A 23,555-nucleotide genomic window follows, 5' to 3' on the forward strand; every position below is an offset into this window, starting at 1 on the left:
ACCGTACACAAAATGAAACGAACCGAACCGTGCAAGTGGTGTATTAGCACGTTTTAGGGTCTGTACATGTTTATTTCAATAATATCAAATGAATCAACTTTTAAACTTTATTCAAACAATAATTCCTGTTTGATATGGATTTTTGCATGACGGTCTGATACGTGATACAGGTTTTCGAACCAGTCATTGATATGGGGTATTGTGACATTCCCTATATTGCACAATGCGGAATCTGCATTTTAATACTACATGTACTAAATATATGATAATGTGAAATATTATCTTTTCTCACTCCAAATCAAAAAAATAACTCACGGGCTATAATGACCTTGAGCTTAGAGATATGACCATGGATCAAGGACAGGACTCACCAATGCAAGTACATATAATTTGTGAAGTATGATTTTAATATACAAGGCATAAATCAATTAAAACATCTGCTATCTAATGCAAATAAACAACATGATTATGAAAACTTATAGAAAGATGAGGAAATATATACATCCCACCTTTTAAGTAGGGTCTACAAAACAACTATTATTAAATTACTTGTAATTATGCATAAATGTTGCTGTACTTGGATGTATGTTTACAGTCAAGTCATGATGTAATTTAATAGAATAATAGAAAGGTACATCTGTACAAAGAAATCTTACTCATGGGTCTTGGTCTCTGCCCAATACCAGCTGGCTGCTGAAATCCAAGGGCCTGCTCCTCATTACTTAAGACACTGATAACTGCTTTAATGACAGCCTATAAAAGTCACACAGAATACACATGTACTTGAATGGTAATGAAACCAATGATACCAAACATATCTGATTGTAAAAAGCTTTAATCCGCACCTCATCTACCTGTGACCAGGGTTTGGAGGGAGCTCTCATTCTTCGAAGAAAGAGACAGTTCCATTTGTGTCGCAACTGAAGCACCATGTTTGCCGTCTACAACATTGTAAACACATCAATTTTTTAGTGAGCAATTGACAGAGGAAGGATTACGTTTTATTTTGAGTATGATCTTTTGTGTACCTCATTGTCCAGTTTGAAGGCCAGCCAATCATCAAACTGTAAGGTAGTTTTAGTGTTATCTTCCTTTTCTTCTCCTTCACTATCACTACTGTCCTCCATTCCTGCATGTAGCATGGCTGTTCAAAAAATTTCAAGAATTATCTCAAATACAAAAAGAATACAGAATTCATGTTTACATCAATTCCAAGCTGAACAATTTTAACTATTTTTTTCATATTTATCAAAATAAATAACCATGTGCTTTTGTCCCATCTCTGACACTCTCTGGTGGTAGTTTGATGGGTCCTGTGAAGAGAGCTACAGTGATTGGAGAAATGGCAGTACAACATCGGATATAAGCACTCCTCTCATAACGGCTCATCTCCTCATACAGGACCCAGTCTGTAGGAATATTCTGTATGGCCTTCTTCTCTGGAAGGGCTGGGTTCTTTAGTACTGAACTTGTGTGGAACTTGATGCCAGAAGATTTCCTGTGAATGCATGCAATACTTGATTAAACAAAAAGTCTGTGAGAGAATACTCACTAGTAATACCCCTGCTCTGATGTGAATATACACTCTCATGTTGACATCGAATTCATACAAAAATGAATCCATCCAATGGCATGCCTAAACAAAGATTGTGCTAAAATTTCAAGCATCTGCGCTCAGTAGTTGCTAAGAAAACTGTGACAGAAATTTAGTACAGACAGATGCATGGATAAACAGGAAGTTGACATCGGATTCAAACAAAAATGTATCCCACCATATGGCATGCCTAAACAAAGATTGTGCTAAAATTTCAAGCATCTGTGATGAGTATTTGCTGAGAAAACTGCGACGAAAGTTTGTTACAGACAGATGCACGGATACATGTACATGTAAACAGGACATTGACATTGGATTCGAACAAAAATATATCCCCCATTTGGCATGCCTAAACAAAGATTGTGCTAAAATTTCAAGCATATGTGATGAGTAGTTGCTGAAAAAACTGCGACAAAAATTTGTTATGGACAGACACATGGACACACAGACAGCTAGACACACAAGGGTAAAACAGTATATCCCCCCTCTCCTTCAGAGCGGGGGTATAATAAAGTACATATGTACAATGTCAATGTACTGTATGTGTAAATATACTCCCTAAATCATCTTAACATTAGTTTAAGGAATGTTTGCAATGCCATGTAGATTAATCCTCTTATGTCTAGTTCTCTACAAAAGCATTAAGGTTCATTGATACTCTGATAAGAGGTAACTCTTAAAAACATAAATGTCTATTATTCCTTTATAATTTGCCAAGTTGAAATTTTTTTTGTCCAATTTTGCCTCACAAGCTATGCTATAATTGTTTGAATTTTACTTATAAAATACATTTCTTTTGGAAAATCATAAGAGATAAAGCAACATTTTACATGAGTGAGCAGAGGGTTTATGAACCTTAAACAAGAACAAATTACTGGTACAGAATCATACTGGATTTTAACATTATAGCTTCCTTTGAACATCAGATTACATGCAAGTAAAGCATAAGCAAAAGTGTATTGTATCTACTCACTGAGAAACCATTTTGATGTTTGTACATCTTTCAATTTTCACAAGATTGGGATATATCCCTGCACACAGAGCAGCCTTGACTGCTGCCCAGTTCTCCGAGTTTGTGTTCAAGTCACGTATGTCTCCTCCTCCTCTAGCTCGCACAAAACCCGAGGCTCTCAATTGTCCTAAAAGTTGTGTCCTGTAAAATACAAATCATGAAAATTTAAATTTTTTTCAAACCATTGAATAATCTTAAAATATACACCTGATTCTGCATCTACACTACATAACTGAATTGTACAGAAAATATTATGTTAATTACATTAAAATGACAGCTGCAATGATCATATATTAAAGCACAGTTTACCTCATGCCAACAATCATTTCCATACAAGCAGATGACAGAAAATTCTTCTCACAGTAACTCCTCTCACAATTGTCAGTGCGAGCTCTTTGCCAACCCTACAGGTAAGTAATGCTATATTGTGTACAGTTCTAATATCACACATTTAAATTCTAGTTTTCTGAAGTAAGTCGTTTTTCACACCGTTTTGAATTTGCAGTATTCTGTTCTCATACTGAATATTCTATATAATACATGTATATACTGTAGAAGCACCAGTTTTTGTGGGAATAAAATTTCGTTGATTTGTAATCTATAAAGGTTTTGTGGGCATTAATTTTGTTGTTTCGAAAGTGACCCTATTCAATATATAGTCATATAAAAATTTCGTGTGGGATTTATTTTTGTTGATAATTGTTAACAACGAAACACATGAAATTTAATCCACCACGAATATTTCTGCTTTTACAGTATATACATATATAACAGTGTACTGTTATTTTCCCAGCTTGTTGTTAAATCATATGTATGCAGAAATTATTCCTGATTATTCTTTATATACATATCAATGTATTGTTATTTTATTTTCACAGCTTCATTTTGTTGTTAATATACAAGTGCAGAAAAAAATATACTTCACAAAATATTACTGATTATTCTTTATATACATGTACATGTATATTACTATCACTGTACTGTTATTTGCAAGGCTTTATCTAGTGAAAATTCCAGTGTAGCCAAAGGAAGAATTCATACAGAAATTATACTTTAAGATCAACAATTTGGGGACCTTACAGACCTGGAAAGCCCTGAGTAGGGCCATGTGATCACTGAATGTGTTGGAGCTGTACTGACGCCTGACCTGATCAGCTGCACGCTTTAAATGTGGTGAAGAGGGAAGAATGACTATAATATAAACATATCTACATCAAACAAAGAACAAAAAGCAATTGTGTATTTACATATTTCCTTACATAATATCTAAATAAACTAGAAATATGTCCATAGGACATGAATGCCCCGCCGAGGGTATATTACTAATGCAACATGAAAATTTGTATTAGTGTATGAAATTTGATGAGAATATCTTGAATAGTTTCTTTAAAATTGAAATTGAAATCTAAAAAGTTGGATATAGATGATAAATTCTCGCCAAATTATGTATAAGTGCATAAACTTACATAAATATATCTTAAATGGTTTTTTTAAAATTAAGCAAAATGCAAATCTAAGAAAAGTGAGGTCAAGATCACAGGAAAGTTCAAGGTCAAATGTTTTTGATGCAGTTAAATACTTTTCACAATATGAATCAGCATATTTACGTTTGATTAAAATATTAATGCAGTTGAATAGCTTACATCAGTATGTATCAGCATATTAAGTTTCACACTAATTTAAGAAAAGTGAGGTCAAGGTCAAAGGAATGGTCAAGGTAAAAAAATGTTGATGCAGTTGAATAGCTCTCATCAGTATGTATTAACATATGAGGTTTGATAACACTGTATTGAATGGTATCTTTAAAACTGAGTTAAACACTAATTTAAGAAAAGTGAGTTCAAGGTCAAAGGAAAGGTCAATGTCAAAAAATACTGTTGCAGTTGAAAAGCTCTCATCAGTATGTATCAGCATATGAAGTTTGATAAAAATTTCTTGAATGATTTCATTAAAATTGAGCAAAACACTAATTTAAGAAAAGTGAGGTCAAGGTCAAATGAAAGGTCAAGGTCAAAAAATGTTGATGCAGTTGAATAGTTTACATCAGTATGTTTCAATATATGAAGTTTGATTACACTCTCTTGAATGGTATCTTAAAAACTGAGCTAAACATTAATTTAAGAAAAGTGAGGTTAAGGTCAAATGAAAGGTCAAGGTCAAAAAATGTTGATCCAGTTGCATAGCTCTCATCAATATCTATCAGCATATGAAGTTTGATAAAAAATATCTTGGATAGTTTCTTTTAAACTGAGCATTGAACAGAGCTAAACGCAAAGTGTGAAGGAAGGGCAGACGTGAGACGGACATGACAAACACTATATGCCCTGGCCATATTCATGGTGGGGCATAAAAAATGGATTGGAGGGATTAATTAAAAGATCTGTAATGCTTTCAATATGTATTCAATCATGAGGCACTTACAGGGATCTCGATATGCTAAAGCACACACAATGGTTAGAATTGGATCCAGGCATTTCAGTACAATAGAATACAGAACAACTTTTCCCAGCCTTGGCTCCAGAGGTAGGTCTGCTAAATGATAACCAATTTCTGTCAAGTCCTCAAAGTGATCTAAAGCATCAATTTGCTAAAATAAACAAATATAAATGATCATAAAATACACACACATGTAGACATTCACAAACTATAATTTTTTTCACTTTTAAGGACTCTTACATGTATAAACATGATTGGTTACCTTAAGTAACAACACAGCATTTCTTGTAACCATGTAAGGAGGTGGCTCAGGTGCCTTTGCCAGAAATTCAGCTATTGGACAATGAATTGGTGCAATCAGCTTTGTATGAAGGCAAATTTCCTGCAAAAGAAAACAAGAGTCCCTTTGGTAACAACACACAACTAAGTCAATATTCTTTTCTTGACATGAAATCTTGAACCCTTAATTCAATGTTTTCTTTAAACTGGCCTAGTGGTTCTGGAGATGAAGTTGAAAAAGTTAATAGTTTACAAATGACATATAACAGACAGGAGGAGAGATGGATCCATACAATGTTCACTCAGAAAAGCTCACTTGAGCCTTTTGGCTCAGGTGAGCTAAAAATGATACCAAAGAAAAAGAAATACAACATTTGAATATAGAATGACAGTGTTAAGAAGAAACACACCTGTAGAGGAAATCTCAGAAGTTCTGGAGTAGCAAAGTCTTGCATCATACTGTATCTGATTCTGCTAAAGAGGTGATAGCAAACACCTGGCTTACATCTCCCAGCCCTGTCAAAATATTTGTTATGAGTGAAAACAAAAATCTTTAAACACAAGGCTGACATAATCATTCATTTTGGCAAGGTATTTTGTTGTAGTTACCTCCCCTTTCTCTGAAGTGCACTAGCTTTTGAAATCCAAGTAGACTTCAGCATTGACAATGACAAAAGGGCATCAAAAGCTTTCTACAATAAATGCATATACAACATATATAGTCAACAAAACATATCTCTATGAATTTAACTCACGTAAAAATACACATACCAGCAAAGAGATGGTGTCCATTTTTTTCTCAAATCATAGGATTCAACACAGGGGAAAACAAATTATAAAAAGAATTTTAATCAAACAAACAAAAGTGTATTGACTAGTTTATTCGAAAACCTTGTAAAAATTGTAGGTGAGGCCAAATAAAAAAATATGTGTGGTTCCGGTTACCCGACCTTCCCTATTTTATACCCCTGACCCTAAACTTTTTTTTGGCAATTTTCATATTTTTTCTAGAATTTTCCCCGATTTCCATCAATGGCACCAGTTTAAGTTTTAGTTTCAGCAAAGACGGCCTCCTTGCAAAACATAGTGCAAGTGTTTAATAGTGTTAAATCCAAAGCAAGCTAGCATGAAGGTGTCCCCTACCAATATTAACTAGTATATTATCACACCACATCTAAATGCCATTTGCAAAACAGTGATAGGTGTTATTTAGAAAAAATTAAGAAAATTATTTTGTTAAAAAAAAAAAAAAAAAAAAATCCCTACCTACCTACCCTAATTTTTTTGGAAGTGTAACCGGAACCACACATAATTTTTGGTTTGGCCTGACCAAATTTTAGGAGCTACTGTTTTGTGGACTTGTAATGTGGTAAAGTAATGGGGTGGATTATCTGGGTGGAGGCTCAGCTCTCTTGGACACAGTGGACCTGGGAGGATATGGTGGACCATTGACGACATTGTTACATGTACATATTGAGGGAATCTATCCAGTGATAAACCCATCTGGATGTTTTTTGATGTCTCTGTTCATATTGATTGTACATGTATGTTGAAAAATTCAATGTTAATTTTTACAAATCTTGTTATTTTCTAGTGAACAGGAGTCATCCAAAATATCTTTTGTTTTGGATTGTAAATGTGTAATTCAAAGAACCCATCACAACTAGAGGTCAGTTGTGACAATGAAGTTTGACCAAGGGCAGAGGAAGTATATCTCAGACAAGGAATTTAATAATCCATTTTGACCTAGATCTTTGAGTGAGAAACATGTAAATCCTTCTTCAAGGACACTCTATCAGTAAAGTATGAATGTTACTGGGACATCTGTAGAAAATATAAACCCTGGACAAGGAATTTACAAGAACTTGACTGCTGAAACAGAAACTTTGAAAAAAGTCCTGTATTTTTACCTAAGGAAACTGCCAACATCTACTGCGGTTTATATGAACCAGGGCTTAATTGACCTTTTTGTTACAGGGTCCTGTACCCTTTCAACTGGGAATTTTAAAATTGAAAAAAAATGGCAAAATGTAAGTTATTTTTTTATGAAAAGCACCAAGAAAAAATTCAATTTGGTCATCAATTTGGAATTGTTACCTAAATTTTTGGGGGAAAAAAGAGCTAATTTTCAATTGGGACAGGGTCCTTTTACCAGACCTGGATGCAATGGATATTTAGCCCTGTGAACTCATGCAAAGGACCAGTCTCGAATTCCGGCAGTAAATTTGAACGTGCCGCATAAGGATCTCTTTACCCAGTGTCTCTAGAACAGAGTGACATCTTTGCTCTATTCACTGCTGGGCAACAAACTTTACCAATGAATTTTAAACTTGGTTTGAAGTCACAGCAGATACTATACCAAAGGACATTCTATGGGTAAAGTATAAATGATTTTCATCTAAAAGACAAGAAATATACAATAACAAGGAATAACAACAATAATTTTGACCTTTGAGTTTTAAAATTGAGTTAACGTCACTGTGCATTCTTTCCTCAAGAGCACTTTGGGTGAACTATGAGTTATGTAGGGCTAAAAGGAGAGATATTTGTCCAACAAGAAATATCAGACGGACAGACTAACAGATAGATAAACTTATGAAATTTTAAACATTTGTTTTACATATTTACCTCTTTAACTTTCCCAGAATCTATCACGTATACAACATCATTAATTGTGATACTAGTCTCTGCAATGTTAGTTGCCAGAATCTGAAATAATTAATATAAAACCATTAAAATTAGATTTACAGAACATTAAATACTGTAAACCAACTTTTATTCGTGTGCGAGAAATATTCGCGAGTTTCGCAACCTACTTTATCTCGCGAATATTAATCGTCGCGAACCATTTATTTTGCTTTGTATTGGTAGACAGTGTTTCCTCAGTCGCTAAAAATTAATCGTCGTGGATTGATTTCAAACTGACGAATCCCAAATAAAAGTTGACGTGAATAATAGTTGGTTTACAGTACTAGACATACAAGGGGTGATCAAAAAGTTCGCGAACTAATTGAATAACTTCCTTAAAAGACATAAAATGAGGTTTCAGTGTTTATTATCTTTTAAAGTAGTCCTCTCCGATTTAAATGCACATCTTCCATTGTTCTGCCTATGCGCGAATCACGTGATCCAGGCAGTCACGTGACATGCTCCGTAGCAGTCTGTTCAAAGAAGCTAAGAGATTTTTCCGAGTCTTATATTTCTTACCATGCAAGTTATTTTTTATAACAAGAACAGTCCATCTGTCAGAAATGGCCAAATCTCGGCAATAGGATGGGTGGATAAGGATATCCCTTCCCACAATTAGTATGGTGACCCATCACAACCCGAGTTCTCTGTCTCGGGAGCGTCGTTTATCCAATGTGAATAAAGTATGGGCGCATTCTTTTTATCATATCTCATATGTTTAAAGTCTAAAGTAAATGATATTCTAGGGATTTAATGATTATAGTATTGTTAAGAAATTCAACCATTTTTCTAATTGTAACTTGACGATGTTTCACAACAAATTGCTCAGCTAAGGACACATCTTTTAAACTAAAACAACCCATCCAATTAATGATTGAACGTCTGGTAAGTCTTTTGTCTTCATAAACCTTGTACAACTTATCATCTTCTACTGCAAAAGAATTTCCAAGATATACGTTAAACTTTACAGCCGTTCGTTGCTCGAGTACGACTGAGTCAACCATTTTTTGTCACAAGTGACCTATATATTGACGTCATTTTCACATTGTGATGTCACAAACATGGAGAAAAACATTATTTAACATCTGTTATTTATAGAACATGTGCATGACTATATGTGTGCCAAATTTCATTCTAATCTGAATTGTGGTTTTGTAAATACAGAGATAGTTCGCGAACTTTTTGATCACCCCTCGCATATTATTTTACAAGTAAGAATGCAACATTTTCGAGAAGTGTCTTTTAAACATGCCTGTACCTACTATTTTTCTCACTCCATGTGGTACAGATTTGAATACCCTTTTCTGGTCATTGGATTGCATAGATGAATGCAAAGTGTATAGCACATACCTGAGAAAATGAATTGGAAGTTAAGCAAACATAAGAATCTTGAAGCATTTTAAGTGACCAAAATCTAAGGAATTCAAGCTACTAATCATAGTTTGCAATCACATACCGGTACATGTACATGTAAAGGTACAAGTATTGATAATTTGCTTGCCTGAATTTATCCATATTTTTGCTGTCACTTAATGTTTCTCTCAATGTAACAATGTCATCATAACCTGATAAAAAGACTAATATGGCACCTATAGAAAAAATTGACAACATTTTAATACCTTGCACAATTTTCCTATTTTTATTAAAAAATACATATGAGAATTGTCAAAAGGATTATAATGAACTGACAAATAGTTGTATTATGATACATGTGCATAACTTTTGTCATATAAAATAGAACAATACATGTACCATCTTTGCTTGTGGAGAGTATCTTGATTATTAATTGTAGAATGAGAATAATATCCACTTTGTCATCATCAAAACTGTGTTGATACAAATTCAGCAGCTCTTTGTCTTCCTCTGAGAGAATTCGAGCTGGCACAGTAGCAATAACACTGATTTCATCTGACGATCCCATTTCATATTCAACCCTTGGATAGATTAAAAGAAATCATTCAAATTATTTTTAAACTGTATTTTTGTCTATTTTTACATAATGATTAATTCAAACTAAAAGCTCTCATCAAAATTCTGCAGTTTCAAACAAGATGTGTTTGTGAAATACTGATGCCCCTGTATGGCAGCTCATTGCCAAGGTTAAAGTTAGGTCAAACTCCAAGGCCATGAAGTCAAAAATGGTAGTACCAAAACAAAAGGTTATGTCATAAAAATACATCTGTGAAATATGAAAGCCCTTACACAATTATTGTCATAGTTAGAGTCTTTCAAAAGTAGGTTAAACTCCAAGGTCAACAGGTCAAAAATATGATACTCAAAGAAAGGTCTTGTCACGAGGAGTGCACATGTAAAATATGAATGTCCAAGCACCAACTGTTTAGAAGTTATTGCCAAGGTTAAAGTTTTTCAAAAGTACATCAAACTCCAGTGTCAAGGTCATGAGGTCAAAAGAAAGGTCTTATAACAAGGAATACACATGTGAAATATGAAAGCCCTGGCACCAACTGTTCAAAAATTATAGACAAGGTTAAAGTTTGGTTAAAGTTTTAAAAGAAGTTTAACTACAAGGTCATTCATTGCCATGAGGTCAAAAATGGTGGTATCCAAAGAAAGGTCTTCTCACAAGAGAAATTACATTTGAAAGATGAAAGCCCTAGCACCAAATACTTAGAAATTATGGCCAAGGTTAAAGATTTCAAACATAGGACAAACTCCAAGGTCAAGGTTATGATGTTAAAGGTTATGATGTTAAAGAATGTGGTGGTCTTGTCACAAAGAATATCCATGTGAAATATGAAAGCCCTAGTCCCAACCGTTCAGAAGTTATGGCCAAGGTTAAAGTTTTTCAAAAGTAGGACAAATTCCAAGGTCAAAATCAAAGGGTTAAAAAAAAAGTGGTACCCAAAGAAAGGTTTTGTTACAAGGAATACACATGTGAAATATGAAATCCTTCATCCTTCAAAAGGCATTGCCAAGGTTAAAGTTTGGTTAGTTTTTTAATAGTAAGTCAAACTCCAAGGTCAATGTCACAGGTACCCAAAGAAAGGTTGTTACCAGGAACACCCATGTGAAATATGAAAGCACTAGCACCAATCTTTCAAAAGTTATGGCCAAGGTTAAAGTTTTTGCAGATAAACAGACAAAAAGACAGACCAACAAGAGGCCCTTGAGCCACATGTCCCACCTGAGTCACTATGGTCATAATGTTCTTCATCAGCAGATTTTTCCCCCTGTATATTCCTATGTAAAACTTAGATCACATATTGTGGCCCCACCCTACCCCCAGGGGTCATTGAACAAATTTGAATTTACACTACCTGAGGATGCTTCCCTATAAACCTGGTTAAACCTGGTATGTGTTCCTTATTCTCAATTACAAGTCAAGTACATCCTTTCAACTTACATGTAAGCTTGAAGCATTTCTATCACCTCTTCTTGGTTGAACTTCTTAGCAAAATCTAGTGCAGTCCAGTCATTAGAGGACTTAAGTTTGGCATTGGCTCCAAAGTTAAGCAGATGTTCTACTACAGCAGTGAATCCTCGAGCAGCAGCAATCATCAGAGCAGAAAGGCTAGTCTCAGAATGTTGGTAGTCCACTGTTCATCATCAATATAGCAAACAATCAATACAATGCTTTAACATGTCTAATAATATTCCATGTATCCCCCACCCCTTCCTTTCCTCTTAACATTTTTTTCTCTACACTCTTCCAATTCTCTCTGAATACAAATCACCTGCAAACTTAATTTGAAAAAAAAAATGATTGAAAATAAAATAACATGCTTGACATTTTAATCTTGTGTCTTTGGGATAATATTTTCCTTCTCATGAAAGGTGCATGACAAACCTGAAACATTTTCACTTTTGATGAGATGTATAAGTTGAGAGAAGCAGTCTTCATTTCCTGTGAGCCATATCTCACTGAGAAGGTCATCCATTTCTTTCACAAGCCATGGTTCTAGCTCTTCTTTCTCATCAGCACTCTGTATACATTTACAATTAAAGAATTACAGTGCTAATACTCTGCAATCTTTATGGAACCTTCATCTAGCTTAACTGAACCTTCATCTAAACATACATGTACATGTATTATATACTGTATGTTGCTGTGTTATGTTGTATCTAAAAATTCATTAATACATATACTGTACTAACACAGGTAACTGTCTCTGTAGTCCTCATCTTTTCTTTTAATTATTAAACAACTTAGGGTCCCAGAGGAGGAGAGGATAAAAATATTGTCATAATTATGCTCACCAACCAATAGGATAAAAGTATAAACAGACTACCTCGGAGAATTTTTGCTCCTCTGACAGTTCTGCAGCCATTTTCTCCTCAATCTCCTCAGAGTGAGGAGTAGTCGAGGCTTCCTCCATCTGGATCTGACACCACTGACTCAGGTGCTTCTGTTGTTTCTCCACTGACAATTATAGAAAAAAGTTTCAAAACATTAATGATGAAACACTATGAAAAATTCATGTGTATAGTACAATCAAATGCTTGATCAATAATTATGCAGTGCTTTTTAGCTCACCCAGAGCTGGGCCAGAAAAGCTGAAACTTATGTGGAAGCATCCTGGGGTAGTGTAGATTCTAAATTGTTAAAATCATGACCCCCGGGGGTAGGGTGGGGCCACAACAGGGAATCCAAGTTTTACATTGAAATATATAGAAAAAATCTTTAAAAATCTTCTTCTCAAGAACCACTGGGCCAGGAAAGCTGAAACTAATGTGGAAGCATGTGGGGGTAGTCTAGATTCTAAATTGTCAAAATCATGACCCCCGGAGGTAGGGTGGGGCCACAATAGGGAATCCAAGTTTTACATTGAAATATATAGAAAAAATCTTTAAAAATCTTCTTCTCAAGAACCACTGAACCAGAAAGGCTGAAACTTATGTGGAAGCATCCTGGGGTAGTGTAGATTCTAAATTGTTAAAAACATGACCCCGGGGTAGGGTGGGGCCACAATAGGGAATCCAAGTTTTATATTGAAATATATTGGGAAAAAAAAAATCTTTAAAAATCTTCTCAAGAACCATTGGGCCAGAAAAGCTGAAACTTATATGGAAGTATCCTCGGGTAGTGTAGATTATAAATTGTTAAAATCATGACCCCTGGGATAGGATAGGATCACAATAGGTGTATTACATGGGGGAAAGTCTGGTGAAGAACAGCAGGGCCAAAGTTACTCAGGTGAGCGTTGTGGCCCATGGGCCTCTTGTTTTGTAAATAAAATCAACTTTACCTACATGTACCAATTGTCTTAATTTTGAAATACAAGCAACTGTCAGTAATTTCATCATTCTTTGTATGTATGAAAGTGCATGTACATAAAATTTGTGACTTACAAAGAGCATTCAAGTTTTAGGTACATGTAAATACATGTTTCTTCTATCTAGTAAATCCTGTGTCATGAAATACCATAGAGATAAACAAATGGTACTTACAGTTTGATTGGCTTTTCTTTAGTTTCTCCATTTTTTTATTTGTGTATCCAGTCCTAAAATCAATACAGTATGTGTAACAGTAATCCTCTAATAACTGGATAACTGTTCTTTGTTTGTGTTTTGAATAGTTTAAAACTAATGTATGATTGTTAGAAGTACATGTACTTCCACTTCTGGAGAGCAAAATATATAATTTGAAAAGGAAATGGCTTGGTTTTCTGGAATAAACAAGAGGCCTGAGGGCCATAATGGTCACCTGAGAATAATACTGTAAAGGATCCATAGAACAAAATAAAACAAATGAAGATACATGTATGTTAACCAAAAGCAAGAGAAAAAGGATGATCTGAGATCAACAAAATAGATATTCTAGTACTCAGTAACAAAACATAAAGTAGATCATTTACTAGCATGTACTTGCCAGTGCTAATATACTCCAATTTGTCACTATCAGCATGTAGACAATAGTGTAGTGCTTGAGCACATTCACTCATCTCACACCCTCTCAGATTGGCCTACTTGGTCTTTGAAGAATAATGTACAAAGATAAGATATTTTTAAATCTCATTTTTATTTATCTATTGTTTACAAGTCTACCTGACCATTAAAAACGAGAAAGTACTTTTTGTATTATACATTAACATTTTTTGCAATTCTTTTATTCAATTGACCTATGATTTACATTAAAGGGGAATAACTTCTCTCAGTAGAATAAAAATTTCTATACAAGATCAATAGAACTCTGCCCAGCAACAGAACATCAAGAATTTCCCAAAATTGGTAAAAATATCCTTGCTCATTAGAAATTTGTACTCTGTTTTAAAAGAAATTATGCATTTTCCCTCTATAATCAAATTATCAAAAGAGTCTCACCCTAACACCAGAACCCCTGACCCAGGAGCCATGAATGTCAGTTAGGGAGAGGCACCTTTGCTTATCATAACCATGCACTTAGTTTATCTGCTAAATACCCAGAAACAAAGAAGAACATTTTCAAAGACTAATGCATTTTTACTATATAATCAGTAGAACCCTGACCTAACACCAGGATCCCTGACAATGCTGACCCAGGGGCCATAAAATTCACAATTTTGGAAAAGGCATCCTTCTCATCATAACCATTCAATAGTATGTTTGCTAAATACCCAGGGACAGAGAAGAAGGTTTTTGTAGAATTGATGCATTCTCACTATATAATCAGTAGAGCCCTGTCCTAACACCAGAACCCTTAATCCAAGGGCCTTGAATTTCACATTTTTGGAAGAGGTACCCTTGCTCATCATAACCATGCACTTAGAATATTTGCCAAATACCCAGTGGTAGAGTAAATTTTCAAAGAAATTATGCATTTTCACTATATAATCAATAGAGTCCTGCCCTAACACCAAAACCCCTGACTTAGGGGCCATGAATTTCACAATTTTTGAAGAGGCATGCTTGCTCATCATAACAATGCATTTAGTATGTTTGTTTTTAAATAACCAAGAGCAGAGAAAAAGATTTTTAAAGAATTAATGCATTTTCACAATGTGATCAATGGAGTCCCCATTAAAACACCAGAACCTCTGATCCAGGGGCCATGAATTTCACAATCTTGGAAAAGTCACTCTTGTTCATTATAACAATAAATTTACTTTGTCTGCTAAATATACAGGGGGCGAGAAGAAGCTTTTTAAAAATGTATGCATTTTCACTGTATGATCAATAGAGCCGCACCCTAACTCTAGAACCCATGACCCAGGGTCATGAATTTCACAATTTTGGTAGAGGACTTAGTGCTTATTATGCTTATTATAATCATGCCAACAGTTTAACTGTTTATGTCCAGAAGTAAAGAAGTTATTTTGAAAATTGCATTAATTTTGGCCTCACCCCTCAGGCCTCAAGAGGGCAGGGACTATGAAATTCACAATTTTGTCCCCCTTTGTCCATAGATGTTCTATACCAAAATTTGTTGAAATTGGTTTAGTAGTTTATTAGAAGAAGCTGAAAATGTTCAAAAGTTTATAATCAAAGGACAATGCACTTCACATGACGATGGACAAAAACAGAAATAGGTCACCTGAGTGACATAGGTGACCTAAAAATGCTCAAAAAGTTCCTACCATTTCAGCACATCCTCCAAGAAATGTTCTTCAACATCAAATAGACTTCCAGGGACTGAAGTGACAAAAATTCAGTTTACATACAAATACTGAATAAACAACCCGTACATACATAAGCATATACTGTTTATGTTGGATCTCAAACTATGTTCTTAAATATGTGGACTTATGAAGTAAATAAACATACATCTTAAAACAGGACAGTTGTTGAAGTATCTGATGAACAAGTCCACATTCATTGAGGCACTCATTAGAATGAGCTTCATTTGTTGGTACTTAGGAAGCTCGTCTCTAATGGCAGTGAGAAGGAAATCACTAAATCTGTCTCTCTCATGAACTTCATCCTAGTAAGAAAGTACATGTACCGTATAAAACAAAGCACTCTAGTAAAGCCTGACATACATGTACATGTATGTACATCTTTTAACTGGTCTTTCATCTCATTTATTTTTATATAATTACTTGTTCCTCCTTTTTTCATTGGTATTTACAGAATCTTGGCCTTGTTAACATAAAATAAATATATTTTTAAAAAAGATTTTGGCCTTGATAACTTAAAATACAAATGGAATTCTGATTCACTATTATTCAATACCATAAAACTCAAATCTCACCACTATGACATGTGTAACAGTTGACAAAGAATGACTTCCATTCATCAAAGTTCTCAACAAGACTCCATTGGTGCAAAATGTAAGAAGAGTTTTGGGAGATACCCTAGAAAATTTTCATTTACATCTTTATGTTTACATCTTTCAAAAGAGCACCATAACAAGAACTTTTTTATCAGTATACCATTTTATTGTTACCAGAATTATAAAAAAGAAAACGTTGTAAAACAGTAAAATTATGGCATCCTAGCATCCAAACATGCTATAATATAAATAAAAATGAAAAGAGTAAAGTCATGTTTTCACAACATATTTCTTAGAAAAAATATGGAAATTGATTTAAAATCATGGTAAAAATTGGATGTAAAAATATATCATCGTGATATTTTTGGAAAAAAATCAAGAAATATCATGCCAAATTTTTGACAATACCCATCCCTATCACATAATCTCTAAGATGATTTTAATTTTATACTTGTATCTAAATGTACTTATAAATGAATACATGTAGATACCACTGCTTAATGGTAAAAAAAAAAAAAATTCAGGTAAACAAGCAATTTTCAATTTTCTTGACCATTATTAATATGATGTGCATGTATTTTTTAAGTAACTTTTTTTGTTGCCATGTGTCTTACTTGCTCTCTAGTCTGATTTGATATCCCACAGTCTGTCCTACTTTCTCCCCTCGCTCAGCAGAAACTCTCTCTGCTATGCTGAGTGCAGCTATTCTCCTTGGTTGAGTGCAGAGTATACGACACCTTTTGTTATTCACTGTACAATCATCCAAAATCATCTGTGGAATCTATTGAATATAAAAGTTTCAAAAATATTCATTTAAAAAGAATTTCAATGAGCACATCTTCATAGCAGGCATGGGCACAGTTACAGTCATTTTTGTCCTGTAATCGATTGTAATCCATTACTTAGGAAGATATAATCGATTAATAATCGATTACTTCCAAGTATTTCTTCCTCAAATATCGAAGCAGAAAAATATTCAAATGGAATATGTAATATTAATGATATCCACCAAAGTTTGAATTTATTCATTGTGTTCAGTTTCAGTGCAGATTCTGTTAAGGTTTTACTCTTTTGACCTAACATGCTCTCTAAATGATAAAAATGAAGTATCAGCTCATTATCTACAAGCATAAAGAAAATGTCCGTAAAAACTAACTATGAGAGAATGACAGAATGTTGGAATGACAGTCAGAAAGGGGTAACACTATATGCCCAGGTCATTTCATGGCAGAAACATAAAAAAATTACCTGAGTTGTCTTCCCTGACCCAGTTTCTCCTGTGATTAGAATAATTCTGTTGGAGCTGATACTGTGAATGATCTCCTCTTTGTGTTTGAAGACAGGCAATGTGTTCCTGAAGGCATCCAACTCTGTACTAGCTCGGGGAGGGGGAACCTGTGCTACTCCATTATTCAGTTTCCCAATAGTTGCTTTTGCAGCCTCTCTGCTGGCTTAAATATATATATATATCAAATTTACTTAACATACAATATCACATAAATTGAAATGAAACGCTTAAAAAAGGGTGGTGAAAGTATCTACACATACATTCTGACTATCTACATTCTTACTCTGACATTTGAACTAGACTTTATATTTAAACTTAATGCATGTTGCCAAAATATTGATCAAAGCAAAAATTACAAACAAACATACTGTGTAGGTGCAGTCAAGAGTGTGATTCTTGCCAAACTTACTGTCAAATGCTTGACTTCTTTCCATCTGTGGCATCAGTTCTTGTCTTTCTTTGGTAGTAAGAGGAAACCTCTGCAGCAGGTTACATATCTGTTGTCTGGAATTCCTGATGATTTTCACTGATGAGGCTGATGCCTGGGTTTGATTCAGTTCCTTTTTTGAGATTGTCAATATTCTATTGTTGCCTTTTCTGAAACCGAATCATGACCATCAGAAATATTGGTATCTGTGCAATCAGAGGGTACAAAGCTTGCTTCATTATCTCTGTTCATTGAATATTACGACAAATTTTCTTTACTAGAAAAGGAATTCAGTTGAATTGGCTATTGGACAAGAACTCATCTACAACACTTGCCTTATTGATTATAAATCTCTCATCCTAATTTACATGCATTTACAAGTACTTAAAGTAATCAAAAAAGACCATTAACAAAGGATATCTTTTAAAGAGTTCATTTTACCAGTAATGAAATCAAATGTCAAGACCAATGTAATTCAACTCTAACTGTGGTATATGTAGATATACCAGGGTATGTAAATCATCTCATCTAGCTATACCTATGTGTAAATTTTATTATGATACATGTATTCATAATAAGCATTATGACCCTTTAAAAAGATACAAAACATATTACATGTATTGCCAATTCCAAGGTAAAAAGTCAATTACAAAATGAAGTACAATGTATTTAAAACACAGCATCCTGATTTACCTTTGTTTGAAGTTAGAAGATAATCTAAACAGACAGATATATATATATATAAATATATATATATATATATATATATATATATATATCTATACTGGACACAAATTACTAAAACTATTGATGAAAGTTCTAAATATTCAAAATAAGCCATGCTTCTACACCTGCATTGTGATTATCAAACAAAATTCTCTAACAATATTTTACAAAAGTTCAATATATACATGGTATAATGGGGAAATAAAAAATATATAAATGTCTCAACTGTTTTAATAGTTTCAAATGATATATTTGACATTTTGATACAATGTCCCCATCCTTCTGAAAGTAATTGGGTGGATTTTTGAGGAATTTTCAGAAAAGTATACCCTTTGCTCTTGTGCTTTAGACCAACTGTATCACAGTATCTGTGTACATATGCTCTTTCTGTGGCTGATAAGGATGAAGGAAATTCCAACTCTAGAAAATAACAACAAAGATTAAGTCAATCTGTCCACAGTATATTTCTAGAAACCATACACATCTCAACATGATCAATTTTGAACATTTTCTTTACCAGGTAAAACTGACAAAGGCATATATTCAGAATAATGTCAGTTTTCAAAACACTTTCTGTACCTTTTTGGTCTTCATTTCTTCTAAATCTTTCAATTGCTAGATGTAAAGAAATCCTGACTTCCTCTCCAATACATACATCCTCACTGGTCCTAGGCCCTCGTTCACTCACTACACTGCTATTACTCTGTGGCCTTGATCCATTACTACTTGGACTCTGCATCATGGCTCTACAAAATGATTGAGATCATTGAAGAAAAAAATTTACGTAACCTGCATAAAATCCGCTTAGGTTATGTATTTTTTCTGCAATGATGTAACTGTTATCACTGCATTCACAAAGAAAGAATGCAAGGATTTTATTGTTTATATTAAAGGACTTATCACATGATTTTTCAAAAATCTTAATTTTATGAAAAATATTATCTACAACCTTGTTTATTAAAATTCTGAATACAATAAACGTTGTTGAAAGCATATTTTAAGAGATATTAAGAGTTGAAATTCAAATACGGCAATATGCATATTTCAGTCGGATTTCGGCAAAATACTGCTCTGATGTCATAGGCGACAATTCAGTGATAGAGAGATGAGAAGTTGCACACTATTTACGAAGTTATCAACGACAAATGCAGCTTAATTATGAAAAATGCTGAAAAAATTAATTTCTACCATGATTTTCAATTACTATAGAAACATTAACTAGTCCTAAGGTATAAGAATTTTGAGATATTTTCGTTTTTTTATTCCCAACATTTAGAATCTGTAGGTCTGATTACGGCAATGTTTCGTGATCGGAAAATTATTTTTCAAGACTGCCATCCTTTACAAAACATATGAAAGCATACTTGCATAAATTAATATTATGTTAAAAACGAAGAATAAAAAAGTTATGCAGGGCTAGACAAATAGCATTGCCCGACGCCCGGGACAACCAATTTTGTTTGGCGGGCAAGTTATTTGATAAGTGGTACCTGCCCGCGGACAAGTGCTTCTCCAGTTAACAAAAAAATCAAATGTTGTTTGTTTTATCGCTGTTGAAATGTAATGAATCACAGTAGAGCACCTGTTTTTCGCTGCTGTTCATCACTACATCGAATACTCGGTCGGAACTCCTCTAGAATTTACCCATTTATGTGTAGTTAAAATACACACAGGACTTAAAAACATAGCAGCTATCGATTCCATGTCAAAAAAGTTGAAGAGGATTTTAGACCTTTTTAGGTATTGTAAAAAATAATGTAAAAATTCATGCTGTGAGTACAAACGTGTTATACTGATATTAAAATTGGAGCTGTTGACTGGCGATCACTGAAAGTCACAATCGACATGCAGTGGTGGTTTTCATAATCAAATGCTTTATAATATTCAAAAAAAAATTTTTTTTCTCTTTCAGTATCTTGGGGATGTTAAAGTAATACAGAGAAAAGTTTAAATTATGCGCACTGCACAAGCTAAGAAATCTCCCTGGAACAAGACTTACCCCTAATTTTTTCCGTGCAAAAAATTAAGTGATTTTATGTCTAGTTTGGTCCCATGTAGTGTATCAGTTGAGAAATAATTTAATGTTTAACGATAATGCTTTAATTTTATGTTAATTAAGAAAAAGTGGGACAAGCATTTTTTTTGGTAGGACAAGTAATTTTACGATGGTAACCTGTCCGAGGGCAAGTACTGAAAAATTCTATTTGTCTACCCCTGTTATGATATATTAAATTTGTGAATCAAATAAGTTAATATATGTGATAAAATGACAAATCAAATTGTATTGTGATGGCGAGTTTCTTCGTCTTCACCGCGTCTCCTTCGCTATCGTCACTGCTATTTTTACAATGTTAACAGATTTTTCAAATTATTTCTTGCTGACAATTCTAAAATATAAGGTTGGATATGAAATTTCATATCGATAAAATCAGTGATTTGGTCATCCATAACGCAGAAAATTCAGGTTGTATCGCGTATATTTTAGTAATATTTACGTGAAGAGCTGATCAGCCATTGTCGCCTTTGACGTCACAGGGTCACGTGATCGCTATCTAATTAACTTAGATTTTTAATTCAGGGGTTTCCATTTGAGTCAATAATTGGTTAATTACCGTGGTTTATCAGCAGTAAAAACACAAAATTTATAAACTGTGGTCATAAGGAACGTTTTACGCTTTTAATTTAAAATAATTTAGAAACATGCGATAAGTCCTTTAATAGGAAATTATAGAGCTTAGTGGTGTGAGTACTGACTACTTTCACTTTCTAAAGTATTGTAAAATTCAATTTGCAAAACGAGGAAATTCTGGATGTTTTTGATATCATATTCAACTGCAACTTTGATTTGCACAAACAATCAAAATATTATGTTGATTATTTAAAATTGTTTGAAAAAAAAACTTTTTCGTGTTCTAACGTGAATCTACCTGCTATAGGACCACTGTGCCCCGTTATTTGTGGGACGATACGGATCCTCATAGCGAGCCGCCATGTTGGTACCAATGAGAAACGAAGGGAAAATAAATGACAGAGGTTAATGATAGACACAAATAGAAAAGAAATGTCATGATTTTATTTTTTTTCTTACAGTAACCCTTATCAGAATTTTGCAAACTGTTCAGAAATTCAATAATTTTACAAGATTCTCCCTTGAAACAATTTCGTACACTGAGAGCTACATATCCCAAACCCTTAGGTTCTCTATTCAATAAACTTCCGGTGAAGCTTATGAAAGTTTACCGTAATAATAATTTAAAAAAATGGTAAGTTATTACCCTTCCGTTTTTCTCATATTTTTCATACATGTCATAAGGCTAATTGCATTTTTAGACAGTCAATTCATGGGTACAGTTAATAGCAAAATGTTATACGTCAGGGTCACAGGCTATCCGGCTAATAAAGACTGAAGTGGACAGGCTTTAAGTTTAAAAACACTCCTCAGTTTAAACTTAAAGCCTGATCGATGATCATGATCTAGGCCATATCTATTCACTCCTTTGAAAGGAATACAGATTATTCAGTTGCAAAACTTAGCTGACATAGAGTATTCTTTGTTAAAATGTTACGTTAGGTGTTTATAATATGTTTCACAGATAGACATTTAAAAACATTCATTAAATTCAAACCCACTTTGGGCAAATGAACTCAAATTTTGACTTATCTTAATGTAAAAATTGGTTGCCCAAAACGACAAGTGTGACACCCAATTCTCCTTCCTGTTTTCAGGGCTCTCACACCACTTTTTGGGACTGGGGAAATTTTTCGTCATTTTGGGGAAAATTGGGAAAACCAGTAGCCCTTTTCACAAAAAATCTCAAGTTTTTGTGTAAGATTTTAACTTAAGAATTTCTTAGGACAAATCTTAAGTGCGTTTCACAAACGCATTCGTAGCAGATTGAAGTTAAGATTTTACCTACGACAGACTTCATCCCTAGCAACAACTTCAATATGCTTTATAATCCTTAAATAAGTGGGTGCAAATAAAAATAAAACTTAGCTTTTAACATTTGTCAGCGTACAAACATTATTGACAACAAATATTGAATGCAATCGTTTATGAAGCAAGGAAGTTTAAAATCTGATGTCACAATCACAAGTCTGACGTAAAAGGTCATAAGTGAAACTTACATCGTAAATATATTGTAGTGTAATTCACTTAACTTTTCGACAATTATTGTATAAAAAATATAAAATATTATTGTAAGTTGCTTTACAAAGTTCAATTTAACGTGTATTTTGGTTTTTGCGGTTATATTTTTTCAATAAAATCGGTTTTAAAACACTTAAAGTTACGAAAGATTTTGCACTTACGACTTTCTTTAGAATTTTTGAGAAAACGATTTTTATCATAAGTTTTCACTTAAGATAAAAATATGTCGTAAGATTTTTTGTGAAAAGATCCACTAGTTCCTTACTGAAGCTGAATCAGCTTACAAATATAGGTGGCATGCACTAATTTATACAATTCAATGCAGAACTAGTTTGTTTCACTTTCATTTGGTGGCGATTAAGTTTCATCGATTAAGATTTTATAAAAAAAACTTTTTGCCATAAAGAATTAGGAAATTTACACTTAGAATTTGGAAGAAAAGGTACCTTTTTTGCATTGGGAATGGGGCCGTTCAATGGCCCCAGTTATAGAGAATCGAGGGCCCTGGTTTTTCATAAAATCAAATATAGATACATGCAAACATATTATCTCAAAGTCATATATGGCATATTTTTTATAAGTTCAGACTAACTAAAATTAAAAAGATCTTTCTATTTGTTTGTGGCTGTCAGACGGGTTTGATCACCTGTGGCCAGATAGCTCAGTTGGTAGAGCACCTGACTGGAGATTCAGGGGGCCTGGGTTCAAATCCCGGTCTGGTCCGCTGCATTTTTCTCCTCATTCATTACAATTGGTGCCGTGCCATGCCCTGGAAGTGACAGGTGAAAGACCTGCCAGGGAAGAGC

The 23,555-nt window shown here is 33.9% G+C and overlaps 1 protein-coding gene across 2 annotated transcripts in view; it reads right to left on the minus strand.

The window, feature by feature from the left end:
* The window catches only part of LOC133182198 (3'-5' RNA helicase YTHDC2-like), a 34,135-nt gene extending 12,511 nt beyond the window's left edge, over positions 1 to 21,624 (minus strand). The window contains exons 1-28 of one of the 2 annotated variants that reach the window (XM_061316952.1): positions 21,527 to 21,624; positions 19,179 to 19,345; positions 18,929 to 19,019; positions 17,856 to 18,043; positions 17,407 to 17,609; positions 16,773 to 16,939; positions 16,138 to 16,240; positions 15,711 to 15,867; positions 15,524 to 15,578; positions 13,419 to 13,471; positions 12,260 to 12,390; positions 11,818 to 11,953; positions 11,374 to 11,566; positions 9,762 to 9,943; positions 9,511 to 9,598; positions 9,272 to 9,359; positions 7,950 to 8,030; positions 5,931 to 6,013; positions 5,732 to 5,837; positions 5,305 to 5,424; positions 5,028 to 5,193; positions 3,691 to 3,797; positions 2,916 to 3,010; positions 2,568 to 2,747; positions 1,263 to 1,498; positions 1,029 to 1,144; positions 846 to 941; positions 657 to 753 (exon numbers count right to left, since the gene is read on the minus strand). In XM_061316952.1, the coding sequence (XP_061172936.1) occupies positions 657 to 753; positions 846 to 941; positions 1,029 to 1,144; positions 1,263 to 1,498; positions 2,568 to 2,747; positions 2,916 to 3,010; positions 3,691 to 3,797; positions 5,028 to 5,193; positions 5,305 to 5,424; positions 5,732 to 5,837; positions 5,931 to 6,013; positions 7,950 to 8,030; positions 9,272 to 9,359; positions 9,511 to 9,598; positions 9,762 to 9,943; positions 11,374 to 11,566; positions 11,818 to 11,953; positions 12,260 to 12,390; positions 13,419 to 13,471; positions 15,524 to 15,578; positions 15,711 to 15,867; positions 16,138 to 16,240; positions 16,773 to 16,939; positions 17,407 to 17,609; positions 17,856 to 18,043; positions 18,929 to 19,019; positions 19,179 to 19,345; positions 21,527 to 21,591 (3,550 nt within the window). In that variant the 5' untranslated portion in view covers positions 21,592 to 21,624. Of the gene's footprint in view, positions 1 to 656; positions 754 to 845; positions 942 to 1,028; positions 1,145 to 1,262; positions 1,499 to 2,567; positions 2,748 to 2,915; positions 3,011 to 3,690; positions 3,798 to 5,027; positions 5,194 to 5,304; positions 5,425 to 5,731; positions 5,838 to 5,930; positions 6,014 to 7,949; positions 8,031 to 9,271; positions 9,360 to 9,510; positions 9,599 to 9,761; positions 9,944 to 11,373; positions 11,567 to 11,817; positions 11,954 to 12,259; positions 12,391 to 13,418; positions 13,472 to 15,523; positions 15,579 to 15,710; positions 15,868 to 16,137; positions 16,241 to 16,772; positions 16,940 to 17,406; positions 17,610 to 17,851; positions 18,044 to 18,928; positions 19,020 to 19,178; positions 19,346 to 21,526 lie in introns of both variants that reach the window. The other variant, XM_061316951.1, reaches the window with a different exon arrangement.
* Positions 21,625 to 23,555: the final 1,931 nt, after the last annotated feature.

Source organism: Saccostrea echinata, unplaced genomic scaffold (assembly GCF_033153115.1).
Source record: "Saccostrea echinata isolate AGI-Se365-2 ecotype Australia unplaced genomic scaffold, CSIRO_AGI_Sech_v1 ptg000009l, whole genome shotgun sequence".
NCBI classification, from domain to species: Eukaryota; Metazoa; Mollusca; class Bivalvia; order Ostreida; family Ostreidae; genus Saccostrea; species Saccostrea echinata.